The sequence below is a fragment of the Symsagittifera roscoffensis genome, chromosome 10 (assembly GCF_963678635.1).
Source record: "Symsagittifera roscoffensis chromosome 10, txSymRosc1.1, whole genome shotgun sequence".
NCBI lineage: Eukaryota > Metazoa > Xenacoelomorpha > Acoela > Convolutidae > Symsagittifera > Symsagittifera roscoffensis.
In genome coordinates, this window is record NC_087071.1 from 1,600,226 (window position 1) to 1,621,952 (window position 21,727).

Consider the following 21,727-nt stretch of genomic DNA (forward strand, 5'->3'; position numbering starts at 1 on the left):
TCAAATTTAAGTCAGACAGAAAAGCCTTTAAAGGTAGTTTCTATGTTTTTGATAATCTTTTATATTAAATGAATGTCGAAATGCACCACGGTCGCAATGTTTAAATGAGTTCAATGTCTTACTTTTGTTTAGCGCAACGAGCAAGAAAACCATTTAGGCTCAACGTTTAAGGAAGGCCAATAAAAATCTAGATGTTTCGAACATTCTAAAGTCTGGAATAAACTAGAAATTTTTTCAGAAAAAAATCGAATCTTTAGGCAAGATGAACTCGATTCAATTTCAAGTCTAGAGAATTCCGGTCAAATTTTTAGCAGAATTTTTGCCTACTCAGATTCAATTCATTCTAAAACGAACTAACTAGAAACAGTAGAAAACACCTTGCTTAGAAAAATTATCTTTTTTCGAACCGATTCGCTCTGTAATAACTTGAAATATTTCTCAGTTTTATCCCGTGAATAACTTGTTTCAATTAAAAGAAAACGTACGTGGCAATTCTAACGAAGCAATGTTTAGAATTTGTCTTTTAAATTCATCCACTTGAAGTGGTTCAAGAATACTTAAATGGGTTTTTGAATGGGTCTTATCAAAAACGGCGTGATCATACTTCTAAATGAGTACCTATCTTTTCACCTTGATCACAATTGATTTGGTCAATTTCTGTTGCATATTCAAAATTCTTTAGCAACGAAATGGCATTTCCCAATCATGTACAGACCGATAGTTCACAATTTAGATTAACGAATTCGGATTTAGCTGTCGGTTCTGCGATTCGCAGAGGATCTATGAAAGTCTTTGCAGCATGACTGAGCATAGTCCGTTTTTTTCCCCACATTCCAGACTGAGTTAATTTGTTGAGCGAAGCTCTTTTTGTGCGAGTCAAGCTCTTTTTGTGCGAGTCAAGCTCTTTTTGTTGCATCTAGAACTTTCACGTAATACCACTATTGCAACCGAAATCTGTCAGGCGGTGCTGGACTCGAAGCTGGAGGTCAAAGGAGCGCGCGTCTTCTCACACTATCAATGCCATGGCAGCGGATCGAATACATAATCTGACGATCACGAAGTGAACTCTCTTCAGCAGTGCTGAGATCCTCTTTTGATATTAATAAGAATTTTCAATTAAAAAAGCTGGATGAGCCACTGAATTTGGCTCACAGACAACGATATAGTGATAAGAAATAATAAAATTTCAAAGTCAAGTCATTTGAAACAACTTACAGTAAATCTAAAAAAAAACATTTCCTTGCTTCAAAAATTAGAGTGACTCTTATTGCGGGAAAAGGCAAACACTCGAAATTCAGGGCTCCAATGAGCTGTTCACACGTCCCCACGTTATAAAACAAGTCCCCGAGCATGTAATTCTTGGGGTCGTGATTGATAAAGATCTTTAGTAGATTGGTCATATGAGCGAAAAATGCCGAAAAGTTTAAGTGCGCTAGCTATGATAAAGATAAACTCCCCGAAAATAACGTTCAAATTTTAGCTGCAAATCTAAAGAGTCTGGTTCTGCCCATAATTGTTCATGCATTACCCTGCTTTCAGCCGAATATTACAGGATTTCGATGACCTGAAAGAGTACAGAAGACAACAACACGTTAGATTAACGGATGTCGTGACTAATTGGAAGATCTGAAGAAGGCAAACTTTCTTGCGCTGACTTTATACCTTCGAATCTCTCCAAATTAGTTCAAAATAACTATGATATCAACATACAAGACAAAGTGACTTTCAAACAGACATCTGCCGCGACCAGACTTGCTCAGCGCACACAGTTCATAGTACTGATTTCGAAACGGAAGCTTGCCGAAGCGAACTTCTAGATAAGAACTCCTAAACTTATTAACAGAACTGAACAAGAGGTCGACTTTTTCAACAGCCGTGGTCTCAAATCTCCAGTTTTAAAATAACTTGGGGGTTCTTTGACTCCGGCTACTCAGAGATAGTATCAAGCACATGGAGACTTTTAACTGACCTAAACTGTGAAAAACACTTTCACACTCGCGCATCTAGTCTGTTAAATCATAATAATAATAATATTCATAAAAAGCATAAAAATAATCATAATAATGATAATAATCATACCATAATAATGCATAATTGGCTTCCGAAAAATCGACTTTTAGAACATCTTTTTTATCCCCTCTAAACCTATTTGGGGTGTTGGGATTGTACCGTTTCTCCAAAATATCTTTCGCGACAAACTCAACTTTTCTTTTGATATACATGTCATACATACTTATCAATTCAGCTGAAAAATGAGACCGAATGCGACTATCACGTTTTTTAAATCAAAGCTCGATCGGAACGAAAACTCAAAAAGTATCAGTTTTGACATGTATGCGCGTAATGCTAAACGTCACACCCCCTTCCCCCCTTCACCGTCAATTTACCCCACCTTGAGGATTTGTGCCCCCACCCACAGGTGGATTGAGGATGACACTTTGTATGGCCTGGAACCACTCGTCTCTCTGTTTGATGTCCTTCGATCTCAACTCGTAGACTTTCATCTTACTCTGCTGGTCTGTGCTCAGTCGCAGCACAAACGGGTAGTCACTGCTACCAAACAGAACAAAAAGATAAAACTCAAAATTCATATTAATCAGTTATCTTTAACATCGAGAAGTTTGGGCTATTTTCTGTTATACGGCCCAAAAAGTTTTTTTTTGCCATTTTGAAGTTCGATCATGACGCTCTAATTTGATTGGTTGAAACTATTATCAGCAAAAAGAATTCGCAGCATTTTCATTGAAAACAGAAGCTCAATTAACATTTTTATAATTTGGGCCGTGAACGCAAAAGACCGGAAGTTTGTGAACAAATCGAGAAACGGTGTCCCGCAAATAAAAGGACAGCTGCTAAGACGACATTCACTTTTCATGGGACTTTCAGATGACACTGCACACAAACTCTCCAATTGTGTTTCTGAGAAAAACACAAATTTAAATTCGACTTGATCAATTTACTGTTTTAATGCTCATTTGACGCCCCGTTGTCTTGTCTTAATGGGCTGTCATCTTTATTAACAAGCAGCTCGAGACACGCAGTGTCGAGATGTAAAAAACCTTCGAGACGCAAAATAAGCTGTTGCTTATCTGTTATGAAACAAATGAGAAAAACTCGAACTAAACATGCATTTGAAAACATTTTCAAGCTAATGTACAGTTTTTATTATTTCATTCGTTTTGTTTGATTGTTCTAGAAAAGATTTTGCACTATTTTTGCAAATTAAGACTAGTTTTTCAAATATGGCACTGAGAATGAACTAGTTTTTCAAATATGGCACTGAGAATGAACTAGTTCTTCAAATAAGGCACTGAGACATGTTGCACACATGTTTTTTCTTTGTAAAACCTATAATTTAAAGAGGTTGTTTTTATTTTGCCTCCACCTCACATGTGCATCCATTTAATGGTGCAACGAGTGGTTTTATAAGGCTAAGTATGAAGACCAAATATAATTATCATGGCTGAATCTGTTCGCATGTCAATTATTGAAATTATTATCTTCTATCGCAGTTGGGATGAAACACTCTGAGGCGATGAGAAAAGGAAACAAGACTGCTCGTATATCAGGGCAAAACCCTGAATGTTCCGACGGTCCCTTAATTCATATCGAATAGTTTTTGGGAACAAAAAATATTGAGAACCTATAAATTTTGGACAAAATCAAAGAGTGAAATTTTTAGTCGTACTAAATTAATATGACCAATTAGCTAGCCTCAATTCACTTTGGAACAAGATTATTAAAGCGCACATAATTTAATCCAAAAAATGGCCAATTTGGCAATTTTCAAAACCCCAGAACTTTACAAAAAAAAATTGGAGGTAAAATATCTTTTTAAGTTTGAACTCAGGAATCCGATATTTTCAATGGGATCTAAAAAAATTTCTCGAAATCTTTAATTTCGATCGGTGAAAATTGACTGAATAAAAAACCACACCGAGCATAAACATTCCGTTTTCTTCGAAAATCGGAACATAAAGTCACCAAGGATTCGACGCAAGAGTGCCGAAGTGCACAAAAGCAGATAAGATATAAAAAAGATTTAAAAGCAATAAGGACAAGGTAACGTAATCAGGGAATCGTAAAACAATTCAGGAAGAAGTTAGTGCAGTTTCCAAAGATTAATACTTTGATGTATTACATAAAACTTTTAAACAGCTAGTAACTACCCTCTAATTCTTCAGTGATGCCTCGTGTACTTTAATTAGCAGGTATTGTTTCGCATTAGATGCATGCTCTACTGACGCTATGCTACGACAGTTCAATAAGTGAAGCAACGATATGAAAAACTACTGAAACAAAGAGCCTTCTACACTAGTGGACAAAACTAAGCGCAAATTCAGGTTTTTTCTCTTTACAATGCATGTATTCGAGGATGATTTTGGACAACTTTTACTGAGAGTTTGAACAAAAACTTTGCATAGACCAAGAGCAAATGATCAGAGCTGCCCTCTACGAAATTATCAAAATTTGGTTTCAAAAGCTAAGCAGTTTTTTCCGGGTGAAGTTGTAAGAAACACTTGAGTTCAGTAAGTTGTCTGTCACACTGAACAATTCAATTATAGTGCTTAAAATGTTTCACATCGCATGAACAACATTTTCCCCCGCTTTTTCTAGAAAGAAGTTCACACCGACGCAACCCTTGGTGCAGTTGGTGAAAGCTGGTATTTTCAAACCCAAAAAAACTGGTAATTCTTTGAGGATCAAGTTAACATCCCCCCCCCCCCCCCCAACGCCTATAGCCGTTTGGGGGATGTTAACTTGGTTCTAAGTTAGAAACTTTCAGCCACTCAGAATCGAGCATTTTACATGCAGCGCTTAGCAAATTCAATGCGAATTAAATGCTGGGGTGGAAGATTTTAACTTGGTCTATCTAAGAGGAGGATGTTAACTTGATTAATTTGACCCTTCTTTGATACTAAATTTTGATAATTTCATAGAGGGCAACTCTGTTCATTTGCTCTTTATCTATATCCAAAATCATCCATAAACAAGCATCTTAGAGAGAGAAAAACTTGAGTTTTAGCCTTATTTTGTCCACTAATGTACTAACAAGACCAACTACCAATGAAATTGTGTTATGTCATGCTGCTGCAAGAAGCAAAAGAGATACCATTCCATTCATTTACAACAAAATTTTGGCTCAAAATCTGGCACCACTAATTTGACTCAAAATCAGTGAATTTAACAAAGCCACTAAACTGGCAAAAACTGATTTAACACAAAGCGCCTGGTAATAATAATTTTCCTACTCTTGATATTCGTAGTCTGGGGAAAGGGGGGGGGGTTAGACGAGTTTCGAAAATGAAGAATGTGAATTTCGAAAAGAATCACATTTTCAGAAATGAAAATAAATGATATCGGAGATGGCTGATAATATTTAGGCAAATATTAGTTTATCCTAGATCGCAGATACACAAAAGGACAAAATTCAACGCAACTTCTGAGATTTTCCTTCAAAAATTCTTTTTTTTTTTCACAGACATTAGCGGTCTAAATTTAGTTCAAACTCAATAAAACTTAAGATTCAGATTGAACCACAGAAAACAATCAGAGTTAAACCCCATTTGAAAGTATCTGTACACAGGTTGAAATTTTTTCCAGTTTTCTGGATCTCAACCTGCCAGTTATCAATGAGTTAATGAAAGACGTTTTTACAAACGCATGAAATAGTATGTAGGATTAATTCGTGTATTCAGTCGGATAACCGTACAAAGCAATTCAACACATTAACTAACTTTGGAAAAATCACTTATTCCAGATATCCTGGGCGACGTTCGTTGAAAATGCATATTGAAGAATGGAGCTATAATAGTTCTTAAACTCTTAATCCAAGAAACTATTTAAATTTCACCAATTTTCAAAAAACACACATTAAATCCAAGATTTGAACACCGCAACTCGTTTATGTTGCGTTATCCTTGTCGCTTGGTAAATAGTTCATGCCATTAACTTCAAACTTACTGCAGATAGTGAAAATGGTCCCTCTTACAAGTTTCATTGAATAACTCGGCTTAACTAGCCCGAAAATTTATTTGAAATTTGATATGATAATTTAAAAATTTTTGAATTAACTTTGAAATTAATTACAATTCACCTCGGAATGCACTGTTAAGTCTTTTCAAACAATCATTGATGCCTTCATACAGGCTAGCTCTGACAATTTACAGCCAAATACAAAAAAAATCTGATCAAATTTAAAACAGGGCGATTTCACACATGGAATGAAAAAAATCTACACTCATTTCCAAAAGAGGAAATGATGAGTTTTGAAAAACCTGCTGGCGTTACTTTATTTCCCCATTACAATGATGAGTATCAAAAAATCGAATACTACCCATTATTCACGAAGATGATGTGAAGGACAAAAAAATTCTGAAACAATTCAACTAACTTACTTGAAGCTCTAAAAGTTCTTTCACAAATAAGACAACAATTTGGCTTTTTTTGACAAAAAAAAACATTTGTCGCATTTTAATTTTGAATTTTTTACAACCGAAATAAAGAAAAAGACACTGATTTTCATGGGAAGTAACCAAAAATCAACTCGCCACTGAAGATGAAGAACAAGAAAAGGACAATCCAACTCCTGAATCTCCCAACATAGACGAAGCTGGAAATGGAAATCCAAAATCAGAAACAGACTCCCAAACTAACGAGGAAATGGAGTTTAAATAAAGTTTAATTATTGAAAATTATTTTTCCCTTGTTGTGTGTCTTCACTTTTTTATGTCTGTTAGAAAAATAAATCAATTGGTAAAAGTCAATTCACACATAGAATCAAGAAAATTGTAGAAAAAATAGAAAAAATCACTGAATCGTTTTTAAAAAAAATTTTTTGGGTAGTTTTCAACTATTTTACGAAATCCACTTTCTGCAAACAAACACTAATTTGATTTTAAGGGCACCAAAAATTATTAATTTTGAGATTTAAAATTTTATTAATTTTTCAACAAACTAACTCAAAATTAACTCAATTGCCACCAAATATTTTCTGCCATTTCATTCCTTTTTTTCTCAAAGAATCCAGTTTTGCCCGAGCACGATGAGCCCCATCCACCAAACCAACCACAACATCAACAACAACAACAAGACGCAGTTAACCCCACGAGTCCCGAAACAAACAACGACAGCACAAATCCGACGCAAACTGCAACCGTAAAAACGAACAAAAAAGTAAGCAATGGTTTTCTAGTTTTTCAAATGCATGCATATTGTCATCCGGCATGGATAGATAAAACTCCATATGAAACTTATTATGTATTTATACATCATTTATGTTTTAATATTATGTAAAGTTAATGTGTACTGGTAATACCATTCGATTATTTCCTATCGTCCGTCAAACTCAGCATTATTAAACATTTTTACAAAAAAAACGAAGCTGCACTTCGCATAGACATGCAAAAAAAAACAACAAGTACTTTGAAAAAAAAACGACTGTTTTGTGTAATGAAGGTGAAACGAGCCAAAAAGAAACCATCATTGCCTAGCCAGCCCCCACCCAGCTACTCAGCCGCAACTGCACAGAGGGGGGCTAGTCAGTCTCTCGTGACTCATCCTAGAGGGTCGTCTCCTTGGGGTGGGAATGCAGGAGGGGCGGGGGCGGCAGTTGTGTTTCACGGTCAGATGGTCGAAACTGCAGATGGCAGACAATTTATGGCTGTACATGCAAGTGGCGTAGAAATGCACAATGGACAGGCTGTAAGGTAAATAAACAGTGAATCTTCAATATTTACTGTCAGTAACTGACTTGTTGGGATATTTCCCTGATTTAAAGCGGAGAGAACATCCTACTGTCTAATGCAAATATAACGCTATATAACCGCACAAAAAATGAGATAATAAATATATATCAAGTTGTCAAGTTAACTAACGCGGTTGCGCTAGAAACAGAAAAATTGATTCGAGCAATAAAGCAAGCAACCAACCAATAATCGGATGATTTCAGGCCGGAATCATAAATTTTTGAAAGCGCGCGGATTTTGACAAAATCTTCAAAAATGATATGGAATTTTTTTAGATAGAATAACCTGATTCTACCCGACGTTTCAAATTACTAAAAAAACGTTTGCACCCATACCGGAATTTAAAATCGTTTTGAGTAGTTTGAACTGGTCGAAAAATGGCAGTTTTTTTTTCTAGGGCAATCCACCCTCAATTATTGTTTATACTGTCAACAATTCTATGCCAAACGATTTTGAAAGAAAAACTTTTTATTCAGATTTTTAACGCCTTGCCCACAAAATTCGTGATTGGTTTATGTTAAACAAAGAAGAACAAAACAATAATTTCTGCTGACATGTTAAGCCTAAATACAAGGAAAGAGCTGAAACAGATAAAAATCACTTGTATGTTTTGAAAACCACTCTTGTTCACTGATTACTGCTACATGGGCTCGACTGACCGTTTAGCGCTCAATCAATACTATTAGTATGCCGAAGGCTTGAAGGTATGGAGCATATTTAGTAGATGCAGCAACCGCTAAGTGAACAAGTTCGTTTTGTTTTTGAAACCGAATAGGGGTGGGTGCCTACGACTAACGATTTTCAGGAATTTTGGTTGCTGGACATCAAATTTTTTCACGTTCAACTTGAATTGACACCAGCGGATATAGAACCTTTGCGTATATAATGAATACAAAGCTCGTACCATGGGTAAATAACGTGTCTAGACACTGTCACATTTCCGCCGGTTTCTGTTTATTGACACTGTCACCTTTTTTCTAAAATTTTCTGTTCTTTTTGAGTGCATTTTTCTGAAATTTTGAAGATGTTGAACGTCGCAATTAATTCGATACAACGAGCATCGTTTCGCAATCCAGGTCGATCCGTTAGCAGTTCCCTCATGATATCTGGTGCTTCATGTTAAGAGTTTTTTGCGTAATTCTTCTTCGTTTTCAGCAGAGGTGCATTTTCAAAAAGTTTAGGGTCTGTATAAAATGAGAAAATGTTCAATAGTACCATGGGTTTATTCAAATGCCTCCCTCTTACAAGTTTCATTGAATAACTCGGCTTAACTAGCCCGAAAATTTATTTGAAATTTGATATGATAATTTAAAAATTTTTGAATTAACTTTGAAATTAATTACAATTCACCTCGGAATGCACTGTTAAGTCTTTTCAAACAATCATTGATGCCTTCATACAGGCTAGCTCTGACAATTTACAGCCAAATACAAAAAAAAATCTGATCAAATTTAAAACAGGGCGATTTCACACATGGAATGAAAAAAATCTACACTCATTTCCAAAAGAGGAAATGATGGAGTTTTGAAAAACCTGCTGGCGTTACTTTATTTCCCCATTACAATGATGAGTATCAAAAAATCGAATACTACCCATTATTCACGAAGATGATGTGAAGGACAAAAAAATTCTGAAACAATTCAACTAACTTACTTGAAGCTCTAAAAGTTCTTTCACAAATAAGACAACAATTTGGCTTTTTTGACAAAAAAAAACATTTGTCGCATTTTAATTTTGAATTTTCTACAACCGAAATAAAGAAAAAGACACTGATTTTCATGGGAAGTAACCAAAAATCAACTCGCCACTGAAGATGAAGAACAAGAAAAGGACAATCCAACTCCTGAATCTCCCAACATAGACGAAGCTGGAAATGGAAATCCAAAATCAGAAACAGACTCCCAAACTAACGAGGAAATGGAGTTTAAATAAAGTTTAATTATTGAAAATTATTTTTCCATCGTTGTGTGTCTTCACTTTTTTATGTCTGTTAGAAAAATAAATCAATTGGTAAAAGTCAATTCTCACATAGAATCAAGAAAATTGTAGAAAAAATAGAAAAAATCACTGAATCGTTTTAAAAAAAATTTTTTGGGTAGTTTTCAACTATTTTACGAAATCCACTTTCTGCAAACAAACACTAATTTGATTTTAAATGCACCAAAAATTATTAATTTTGAGATTTAAAATTTTATTAATTTTTCAACAAACTAACTCAAAATTAACTCAATTGCCACCAAATATTTTCTGCCATTTCATTCCTTTTTTTCTCAAAGAATCCAGTTTTGCCCGAGCACGATGAGCCCCATCCACCAAACCAACCACAACATCAACAACAACAACAAGACGCAGTTAACCCCACGAGTCCCGAAACAAACAACGACAGCACAAATCCGACGCAAACTGCAACCGTAAAAACGAACAAAAAAGTAAGCAATGGTTTTCTAGTTTTTCAAATGCATGCATATTGTCATCCGGCATGGATAGATAAAACTCCATATGAAACTTATTATGTATTTATACATCATTTATGTTTTAATATTATGTAAAGTTAATGTGTACTGGTAATACCATTCGATTATTTCCTATCGTCCGTCAAACTCAGCATTATTAAACATTTTTACAAAAAAAACGAAGCTGCACTTCGCATAGACATGCAAAAAAAAACAACAAGTACTTTGAAAAAAAAACGACTGTTTTGTGTAATGAAGGTGAAACGAGCCAAAAAGAAACCATCATTGCCTAGCCAGCCCCCACCCAGCTACTCAGCCGCAACTGCACAGAGGGGGGCTAGTCAGTCTCTCGTGACTCATCCTAGAGGGTCGTCTCCTTGGGGTGGGAATGCAGGAGGGGCGGGGGCGGCAGTTGTGTTTCACGGTCAGATGGTCGAAACTGCAGATGGCAGACAATTTATGGCTGTACATGCAAGTGGCGTAGAAATGCACAATGGACAGGCTGTAAGGTAAATAAACAGTGAATCTTCAATATTTACTGTCAGTAACTGACTTGTTGGGATATTTCCCTGATTTAAAGCGGAGAGAACATCCTACTGTCTAATGCAAATATAACGCTATATAACCGCACAAAAAATGAGATAATAAATATATATCAAGTTGTCAAGTTAACTAACGCGGTTGCGCTAGAAACAGAAAAATTGATTCGAGCAATAAAGCAAGCAACCAACCAATAATCGGATGATTTCAGGCCGGAATCATAAATTTTTGAAAGCGCGCGGATTTTGACAAAATCTTCAAAAATGATATGGAATTTTTTTAGATAGAATAACCTGATTCTACCCGACGTTTCAAATTACTAAAAAAACGTTTGCACCCATACCGGAATTTAAAATCGTTTTGAGTAGTTTGAACTGGTCGAAAAATGGCAGTTTTTTTTTCTAGGGCAATCCACCCTCAATTATTGTTTATACTGTCAACAATTCTATGCCAAACGATTTTGAAAGAAAAACTTTTTATTCAGATTTTTAACGCCTTGCCCACAAAATTCGTGATTGGTTTATGTTAAACAAAGAAGAACAAAACAATAATTTCTGCTGACATGTTAAGCCTAAATACAAGGAAAGAGCTGAAACAGATAAAAATCACTTGTATGTTTTGAAAACCACTCTTGTTCACTGATTACTGCTACATGGGCTCGACTGACCGTTTAGCGCTCAATCAATACTATTAGTATGCCGAAGGCTTGAAGGTATGGAGCATATTTAGTAGATGCAGCAACCGCTAAGTGAACAAGTTCGTTTTGTTTTTGAAACCGAATAGGGGTGGGTGCCTACGACTAACGATTTTCAGGAATTTTGGTTGCTGGACATCAAATTTTTTCACGTTCAACTTGAATTGACACCAGCGGATATAGAACCTTTGCGTATATAATGAATACAAAGCTCGTACCATGGGTAAATAACGTGTCTAGACACTGTCACATTTCCGCCGGTTTCTGTTTATTGACACTGTCACCTTTTTTCTAAAATTTTCTGTTCTTTTTGAGTGCATTTTTCTGAAATTTTGAAGATGTTGAACGTCGCAATTAATTCGATACAACGAGCATCGTTTCGCAATCCAGGTCGATCCGTTAGCAGTTCCCTCATGATATCTGGTGCTTCATGTTAAGAGTTTTTTGCGTAATTCTTCTTCGTTTTCAGCAGAGGTGCATTTTCAAAAAGTTTAGGGTCTGTATAAAATGAGAAAATGTTCAATAGTACCATGGGTTTATTCAAATGCCTCCCTCTTACAAGTTTCATTGAATAACTCGGCTTAACTAGCCCGAAAATTTATTTGAAATTTGATATGATAATTTAAAAATTTTTGAATTAACTTTGAAATTAATTACAATTCACCTCGGAATGCACTGTTAAGTCTTTTCAAACAATCATTGATGCCTTCATACAGGCTAGCTCTGACAATTTACAGCCAAATACAAAAAAAATCTGATCAAATTTAAAACAGGGCGATTTCACACATGGAATGAAAAAAATCTACACTCATTTCCAAAAGAGGAAATGATGGAGTTTTGAAAAACCTGCTGGCGTTACTTTATTTCCCCATTACAATGATGAGTATCAAAAAATCGAATACTACCCATTATTCACGAAGATGATGTGAAGGACAAAAAAATTCTGAAACAATTCAACTAACTTACTTGAAGCTCTAAAAGTTCTTTCACAAATAAGACAACAATTTGGCTTTTTTGACAAAAAAAAACATTTGTCGCATTTTAATTTTGAATTTTCTACAACCGAAATAAAGAAAAAGACACTGATTTTCATGGGAAGTAACCAAAAATCAACTCGCCACTGAAGATGAAGAACAAGAAAAGGACAATCCAACTCCTGAATCTCCCAACATAGACGAAGCTGGAAATGGAAATCCAAAATCAGAAACAGACTCCCAAACTAACGAGGAAATGGAGTTTAAATAAAGTTTAATTATTGAAAATTATTTTTCCCTTGTTGTGTGTCTTCACTTTTTTATGTCTGTTAGAAAAATAAATCAATTGGTAAAAGTCAATTCGCACATAGAATCAAGAAAATTGTAGAAAAATAGAAAAAATCACTGAATCGTTTTAAAAAAAAATTTTTTGGGTAGTTTTCAACTATTTTACGAAATCCACTTTCTGCAAACAAACACTAATTTGATTTTAAGGGCACCAAAAATTATTAATTTTGAGATTTAAAATTTTATTAATTTTTCAACAAACTAACTCAAAATTAACTCAATTGCCACCAAATATTTTCTGCCATTTCATTCCTTTTTTTCTCAAAGAATCCAGTTTTGCCCGAGCACGATGAGCCCCATCCACCAAACCAACCACAACATCAACAACAACAACAAGACGCAGTTAACCCCACGAGTCCCGAAACAAACAACGACAGCACAAATCCGACGCCAACTGCAACCGTAAAAACGAACAAAAAAGTAAGCAATGGTTTTCTAGTTTTTCAAATGCATGCATATTGTCATCCGGCATGGATAGATAAAACTCCATATGAAACTTATTATGTATTTATACATCATTTATGTTTTAATATTATGTAAAGTTAATGTGTACTGGTAATACCATTCGATTATTTCCTATCGTCCGTCAAACTCAGCATTATTAAACATTTTTACAAAAAAAACGAAGCTGCACTTCGCATAGACATGCAAAAAAAACAACAAGTACTTTGAAAAAAAAACGACTGTTTTGTGTAATGAAGGTGAAACGAGCCAAAAAGAAACCATCATTGCCTAGCCAGCCCCCACCCAGCTACTCAGCCGCAACTGCACAGAGGGGGGCTAGTCAGTCTCTCGTGACTCATCCTAGAGGGTCGTCTCCTTGGGGTGGGAATGCAGGAGGGGCGGGGGCGGCAGTTGTGTTTCACGGTCAGATGGTCGAAACTGCAGATGGCAGACAATTTATGGCTGTACATGCAAGTGGCGTAGAAATGCACAATGGACAGGCTGTAAGGTAAATAAACAGTGAATCTTCAATATTTACTGTCAGTAACTGACTTGTTGGGATATTTCCCTGATTTAAAGCGGAGAGAACATCCTACTGTCTAATGCAAATATAACGCTATATAACCGCACAAAAAATGAGATAATAAATATATATCAAGTTGTCAAGTTAACTAACGCGGTTGCGCTAGAAACAGAAAAATTGATTCGAGCAATAAAGCAAGCAACCAACCAATAATCGGATGATTTCAGGCCGGAATCATAAATTTTTGAAAGCGCGCGGATTTTGACAAAATCTTCAAAAATGATATGGAATTTTTTTAGATAGAATAACCTGATTCTACCCGACGTTTCAAATTACTAAAAAAACGTTTGCACCCATACCGGAATTTAAAATCGTTTTGAGTAGTTTGAACTGGTCAAAAAATGGCAGTTTTTTTTCTAGGGCAATCCACCCTCAATTATTGTTTATACTGTCAACAATTCTATGCCAAACGATTTTGAAAGAAAAACTTTTTACTCAGATTTTTAACGCCTTGCCCACAAAATTCGTGATTGGTTTATGTTAAACAAAGAAGAACAAAACAATAATTTCTGCTGACATGTTAAGCCTAAATACAAGGAAAGAGCTGAAACAGATAAAAATCACTTGTATGTTTTGAAAACCACTCTTGTTCACTGATTACTGCTACATGGGCTCGACTGACCGTTTAGCGCTCAATCAATACTATTAGTATGCCGAAGGCTTGAAGGTATGGAGCATATTTAGTAGATGCAGCAACCGCTAAGTGAACAAGTTCGTTTTGTTTTTGAAACCGAATAGGGGTGGGTGCCTACGACTAACGATTTTCAGGAATTTTGGTTGCTGGACATCAAATTTTTTCACGTTCAACTTGAATTGACACCAGCGGATATAGAACCTTTGCGTATATAATGAATACAAAGCTCGTACCATGGGTAAATAACGTGTCTAGACACTGTCACATTTCCGCCGGTTTCTGTTTATTGACACTGTCACCTTTTTTCTAAAATTTTCTGTTCTTTTTGAGTGCATTTTTCTGAAATTTTGAAGATGTTGAATGTCGCAATTAATTCGATACAACGAGCATCGTTTCGCAATCCAGGTCGATCCGTTAGCAGTTCCCTCATGATATCTGGTGCTTCATGTTAAGAGTTTTTTGCGTAATTCTTCTTCGTTTTCAGCAGAGGTGCATTTTCAAAAAGTTTAGGGTCTGTATAAAATGAGAAAATGTTCAATAGTACCATGGGTTTATTCAAATGCCTCCCTCTCACAAGTTTCATTGAATAACTCGGCTTAACTAGCCCGAAAATTTATTTGAAATTTGATATGATAATTTAAAAATTTTTGAATTAACTTTGAAATTAATTACAATTCACCTCGAGGTGCAATTTACCAAAAAAAAACGCCAGTGACAAATATTATCAAATAAGGCAAGAATTACACAAAACTGATACCAAAAGAACAATTACCATATAAAACATAGCCAACGGGCAGTTGGAAAAGAGTAATGAAGCAAGTAATTGGAAAAAAAAAACATTGACTTTGCTGAAAAAATCTCAACTTTCGAATTTCAAAGAAAAAAATAGATGCCTTTTAAGCTCTTTGAATTTCTAGAACAAATTATTATTGGCGATTTTTGATAACATCAACCCAACTTGAGAAAACTGAATCTATAGGTAAAGTTTTTATTCGACTGGAAATTTAAAAATTAAATTACACTTTCGAAACTAGAAATAGTTCACGTTTTTTCGCCATTTCCATGTTCATATTTCGAGAGTGCTATTTACGTCACTTTCAGCAGACAGATGAATTTTAATTGAACTCAAAAAAGGATAAATACCAAAGAAAAACAGCAAGACCTATACAAGAGTCTTCACTACGTTCATCACTCTTAATAATGTCAAAACTAAATATATTATAAATCATATGAATAAATAATTAGCTTAACAACAAATCTGTGTTGGTTTTTTTTTGCAAACTGTCTATAGGTACAACGTGCAAGTGGTCGGACAAGTAGACGGTGGCAACCCCCATAGAAGGTCAATGACCCCCATTCAACACCACCCCCACCCACACGCCCAGTCTCATCATCATCATCAACAGCCAACAGTGCGAATAAGAAAAGGATCGAACAAAGGCTCTATGAAGCGAATTCAGTATTGAAATTACAAACCACTATGTTTTCAGAAATTCATCAGTTGAACTCAAATTTGAAAACCCACGTCTGCATTTAAAAGGTGCTTCAAAAATTTATCAATTTCACTTAAGGTTTTTTAAAAACTCATGTGTACTTATTGCTTTTTATAAGCTAAAAGAATACATTTAAAATTTCACATCTGCGTTTAAAACGCGCTTTGAAAAATTATCAATTTCCATTGTGTATTAACTTTTTGCCTTGAAAAGTGAAAACCAAGACAAAAACCACTTGGAGTACAGCAAAGACGTAATAATACCAAAGCAGTTATAGATTAAAATGTAGGTAGAGAAAAACAACGCCCGCTTAAACTCAACCATCAATTTATGATTCAAAAGGACTAAGATTCCGCGAGCAACAAAAATTAAGCCGCAATACGTTGACCATGAAATAAGGCGATATGTCCTAAAATCAATCCATCATCAAACCTAAAACGCATTATCAATTAGGTAATCACATGAATTGAAGACTGAGATTTGTAAAATATGACAATTTGTTTAAATGGGGTTCTTGCGAAAAAAATAGTGTTTCGTTTCAATTTTTTTTTATAAGAGAAGTAAATAAAATAAATAAATTCGATCACGAGTAATCCATTATAATTTTAATCATATTAATTGTCTCAATAAACTTAAATTCACACTAAAAATTTTTATAAGTACTTAAACAATTTCTAACAATTAATGTGGTAAAATGTCCAATGAGTCATTCTTCACGAATTCGTATTTTCTGGAAAAACTCAATTGTAAAAACATTACATTCTTCAATTGATGTAATTGTTGCGTAATTCGCTTGGCTCGTCTGGTAACTAAATAAAAATTCGGTTTACTGAATACAATTCAAAACTAAGTACTCACTCAATAGAGGTCATGAGGCCCCTGGATATGAACACATTGAGTAGTACAATGACCCCTGCCACATTTTTGTCCAGGATGGGGAGGGAATCCTGCTGGTAATAGAACAACAGGTGGTTCTTCAGTCTAAACACACAACAAAAAGTCTTAAATCACGACATTTTGCTGACAAAATATTTTTGTATGAGTCAGTGTGAAGTGTTCTTAACGAATTCGCCTTTACGCAAAAATAAAAAAATTATGCTTCTATACAGGGCTATGTAAAACAAGTTCACGTAAATACTTAAATTGAAAATTGAAAATTTCAAAAAAAAATTGAAAATTGATTTTTTTGGATCTTTTTTTGGCCCAATGTATTTTATGACCAAATCGGAGCGTGTACAGGGTGTCTTGAATGACCATCTATGGCATGACAGCCGCACATTCACTGTAAGTGGCATATGATCGAATATATGCCAGGATACACTCATTTATTTTCAGCCTAATTGTTGTGGAACATTGGCTCGTTATAATATCAGATTTACCTTTCCTTTTCTTTTTTTGAGATTTAACTGTAGATACCGTTTCATTGCTCTTCTCACTTAAGTTAATTTGGACATGGCTGCTAGTCAATCGGATACTTTCTCGGAAGTTCTTGCAGAGGGTATTGCAAAAACTCATACTTAAGTTACATCCTTCCTAAAAATGACTACCTTTCCTCCATTAACGAAGGATCATTTCAAATCGAATGCTGCCTTTGAAGCAGCCTCAAACAGTCTATTGTTGACATCTCGTCCTCTTTTAAACCAGATCATCGAGATAAAATTACTATCTCCAATGCTTCCTCTGCTGTAAAAGAAAAAAGACTACACTCTTTGATCGTTATCGCTCCAAGAGGCGGAGGACGACCTGACTACAATGAAGCAAAAGGACTGCAGCTCCTTGAGAAAACTATTTTTCCAACTGATGACCACTTCTGGCGATACGACCCAACAGGAATTCCAAAGACTGTCATGCTAAGCATGAACCAAGTGACCGGGCTTTGCGACGAAGAGGCAGTCCTCGAAGCCCTGCAGCATCAGTTCATGTGGATGGAGAAGTTATGGTCAGGGGAGCTTTTTCAATCATAAAGCTTCAGCCACCATCAGAATCCCCAACGAGAGCGCCGAAACCGACCTGAGGCAGTGGTCATTCAACGATGTCAACACTCGGCCATTCAATTTACCCTTTAAGCTCGATTTACCCTTTAACGCTCATGTTCCATCAATACGTTTCTGCAGTCTATGCAAGGAAGAGAAGAAGCCTTACTTAGGACATGATGACTCCTGGTGCCGAATCAGGAGACATAAACCACCAAAGGTCACACAGACGGCAGCTGATGTGGCCACAAACAAATCTGCTGATGGGACTCCGACCTCTGAGAGCCGAATGGATGTGAAGGACTGGCACGTGATGAAGGCGCGCAGTAGCCTCAGAACGAGTGGGGAGTTCAGCCACCAGAAGTCACAGAGACCGCACAGCAGCCCAGACGCGGAAAAGCAGACTCCATCCAAACTGCAAAAAAGAGACCAACAGCTATCAAACAGTCCTAAAACCTCTAACATATAAACTTACATAATGTCGTGCTTTAATTTTCTAAATAACAGAAGTTTCACTGGCATGCTGAAACCTCTAGGCATCCTTGTCCCAATAAGAAAGCCAGAACATGGGAAAAAATCGTATAATCACTACATTTTAGGTCTAAAGCTTAAAAAGCTAGACGTCCTAACTTCTAAAAAAAACAATCTCTCTCTACAAGATGTCTGGATTATAACACCCAGATATGCAGTTTGCATAGTTCAGCACAATTGACTACTTCTTTCACCATAGGTTGGAAACTTCACACGGTTTTTAAAAGTCAAATTGCTTTGACCTTTATAATTTTCAACTTCTGCAAAGTTTGTTGCAAGGTATTTGTCAATCTCCTCAGCGGGCCTTATCAGACCTTGCTGGTCTAACCAGTAATTTGACCGAACAGCGGAGAGACGAGATTAGTTTCGTGCGGTTGGGAAATGTAGGACATCACTTACCGGTAGATTTAACCTTGATTTACATCGTAATAACGGCTGAAATGAAAATAGTAACTTTGCATGTGAATTACATAGGACAAATGTATGATTTAGTGAAGACGTTCCTGTTTTCAGTAAGACTAAGAGGTTATAGAGATCATCTCAAAACGAATTGTATCCGTATTGATTTCAGCAAGCCAAAGTTTGAAAGAAAACTTCGTCGTGACTACGTTATAACGTTTCCAGAATCAAAATTGTATGTATTCAGCTTAAAGCAAAACGCCATTTTGATAAACTATAAACTGTATAATTAATTCCAAACTTGCAGCCTTTACAAGTTAGAAAAATTGATTTCATTATTGACCAATAACTGGAAGATTCAATGATTTTACCGAAGCCAAAACACTTCAACTCTGACATAGTCAGTATCCGGCAGCATTTGCTGCTCTATATATAACAATCCCCTCAGCAAGGACTGGTCAGTCTTTACTGGCCTAGCTAGTAAGCTAGCTAAGCAACGGGGAGATATATTGATTTTGGTGGTGGTGAGATTAAAACCCGATCAGGTCCTTAGTCATAGAACCGCAACTAACATCAGAAAAACAGCTATGTTTAACTATACAAAATCGCATGCAAAATTATTTCTGACAAATTTATAATCTGGACAAGACGTGCTTTTATACATTGAATTGTAGAGGACTAGGAGATCACCTAAAGCTTCTAGGCATCCCGATTGATCTGAATAAGCTAAAACCTGGGGGAAAATTACGTCATGACTACATTATAGAGTTACAAGAATCGAAATTATATAAATTAAGCTCAAAGCCTAAGGCCATTTTGAACAGTAATAAGATGAATCATTTAAACCAGCCATGCAGCCATAATAATTCAGGAGGTTTACTTGTTTTGTTAATTCCCAATAAATGGAAAATTGAGAGTTTTTACCAAAGCCAAATGGCTTTAGCTCTGAAAAAATCAGAATCCGGCAGCCTTTCTGCTCTATTTCTTTTAATCCACTCAGCGAGGACATTTTCACTCCTTTCTGGCCTAGCTATCAAATTGGCCGAGCAACGGAGAGATATAAGGATTTTGGTTGGGCATGATTTACACAGCCGATCAAGTACTGAATTATACAATCTCGACTTACAACATAGTGACCGGCGAATTCAAAGATACAACATAATTTGCAACATATTCGAGACAATTGGATGTTTTGACTTTCAAGGTCGGGAACAAAATGTATCCCATCCAATTTGACCAATAATTAAAATCCCAACACCGTCTAGACTACATTTTTTGCCAGAAAATTGACGAAGTAACGAACTTGAAGACATTATACACACATTACGGCAACCACAAGGCACTACAAGCATGTTTTTCAAATTTTCAAGATTTGATATATGTAAACGAGCAAAGTTTTTAAAAATTGAATTATAACGTAGTAAGAGAGCACAATAAGCCATTAGAACCGGTAGAAACATCTCAGGGAATGTCTGAGGAGTCTCCGAAACTGCCATTATCAGGGACAAACGACAAAATTAAAGCCAGACTTCGGGACTGTTTGCGTTTTTTATGCATTAAAAGTCATAGAACTTTGAATAAAAACAAGGAACCTGATTCACAAAGTAGTGCGCTTGCAGATATCAAACCTGTAGTTTCAGAGACAACCTCCGGACGTATTTCAAAATTAAATAAAATAGCGCGCCTGGATCTGATGGTCTTACTTCAGATTTGCCTCAGTGATCATTTCAAATCTAATGCTACCTTTGAAGCAGCCTCAAAACAGTCTATTGTTGACATCTCGTCCTCTTTAAAACCAGATCATCGAGATAAGATTACTATCTCCAATGCTTTCTCTGCTGTGAAAGAAAAAAGACTACACTCTTTGATCGTTATCGCTCCAATAGAGGCGCAGGACGACCTGACTACAATGAAGACAGAAGGACTGCAGCTCCTTGAGAAAACCATTTTTCCAACTGGTGACCAGTTCTGGCGATTTGACACAACAGGAATTCCAAAGACTGTCATGCTACGCATGAACCAGGTACCCGGGCTTTGCGACGAAGAGGCAGTCCTCGAAGCCCTGCAGCAACAGTTCATGTGGAGGGAGAAGTTATCGTCAGGGGAGCTTTTTCAATGGTAAAGCTTCAGTCACCATCAGAATCCCCAACGAGAGCGCCGAAACCGACCTGAGGCAGTGGTCATTCAACGATGTCAACACTCGGCCATTCAAATTACCCTTTAATTTACCCTTTAACGCTCATGTTCCATCAATTCGTTTCCGCAGTCTATGCAATGAAGAGAAGAAGCCTTACATAGGACATGATGACTCCTGGTGCCGAATCAGGAGACATAAACCACAAAAGGTCATACAGACGGCAGCTGATGTGGCCACAAACAAATCTGCTGATGGGACTCCGACCTCTGAGAGCCGAATGGATGTGAAGGAATGGCACGTGATGAAGGCGCGCAGTAGCCTCAGAAGGAGTGAGGCATTCAGCCGCCAGAAGTCAAAGAGACCGCACAACAGCCCAGACGCGGAGAAGGAGAATCCATCAAAACTGCAAAAAAAAAGAGACCAACAGGTATCAAACAGTCCTAAGCCCTCTAACATATAAACTTAACATAATGTCGTGCTTTAATTTTCTAAAAAAGAGAAGTTTCACTGGGAAGCTGATACCTCTAGGCATCCTTGTCCCAATAAGAAAGCCAGAACATGGGAAAAAGTAGTATAATCACTACATTTTAGGTCTAAAACTTAAAAAGCTAGACGTCCTAACTTCTAAAAAAAAAACAATCTCTCTCTACAAGATGTCTGGATTTTAACACCCAGACATGCAGTCTTAAAGATTTGTTTCATTCCATAAAATGATTACTTTCATGATGAAATATGTTATAATTGACTTTCACATCTCGAAAGCTTTCACAGTTTTG

General features: G+C 36.2%; 1 protein-coding gene across 1 annotated transcript in view; it reads right to left on the bottom strand.

Moving 5' to 3' along the window:
* Window positions 1–2,378: 2,378 nt before the first annotated feature.
* LOC134855527 (uncharacterized) overlaps window positions 2,379–21,727 on the bottom strand; it is a 29,510-nt gene continuing 10,161 nt past the window's right edge. Inside the window, exons 3-4 of the mRNA XM_063872069.1 lie at window positions 16,770–16,892; window positions 2,379–2,553 (exon numbers count right to left, since the gene is read on the bottom strand). Of these exons, the coding sequence (XP_063728139.1) occupies window positions 2,379–2,553; window positions 16,770–16,892 (298 nt within the window). The remainder of the gene's footprint in view (window positions 2,554–16,769; window positions 16,893–21,727) is intronic.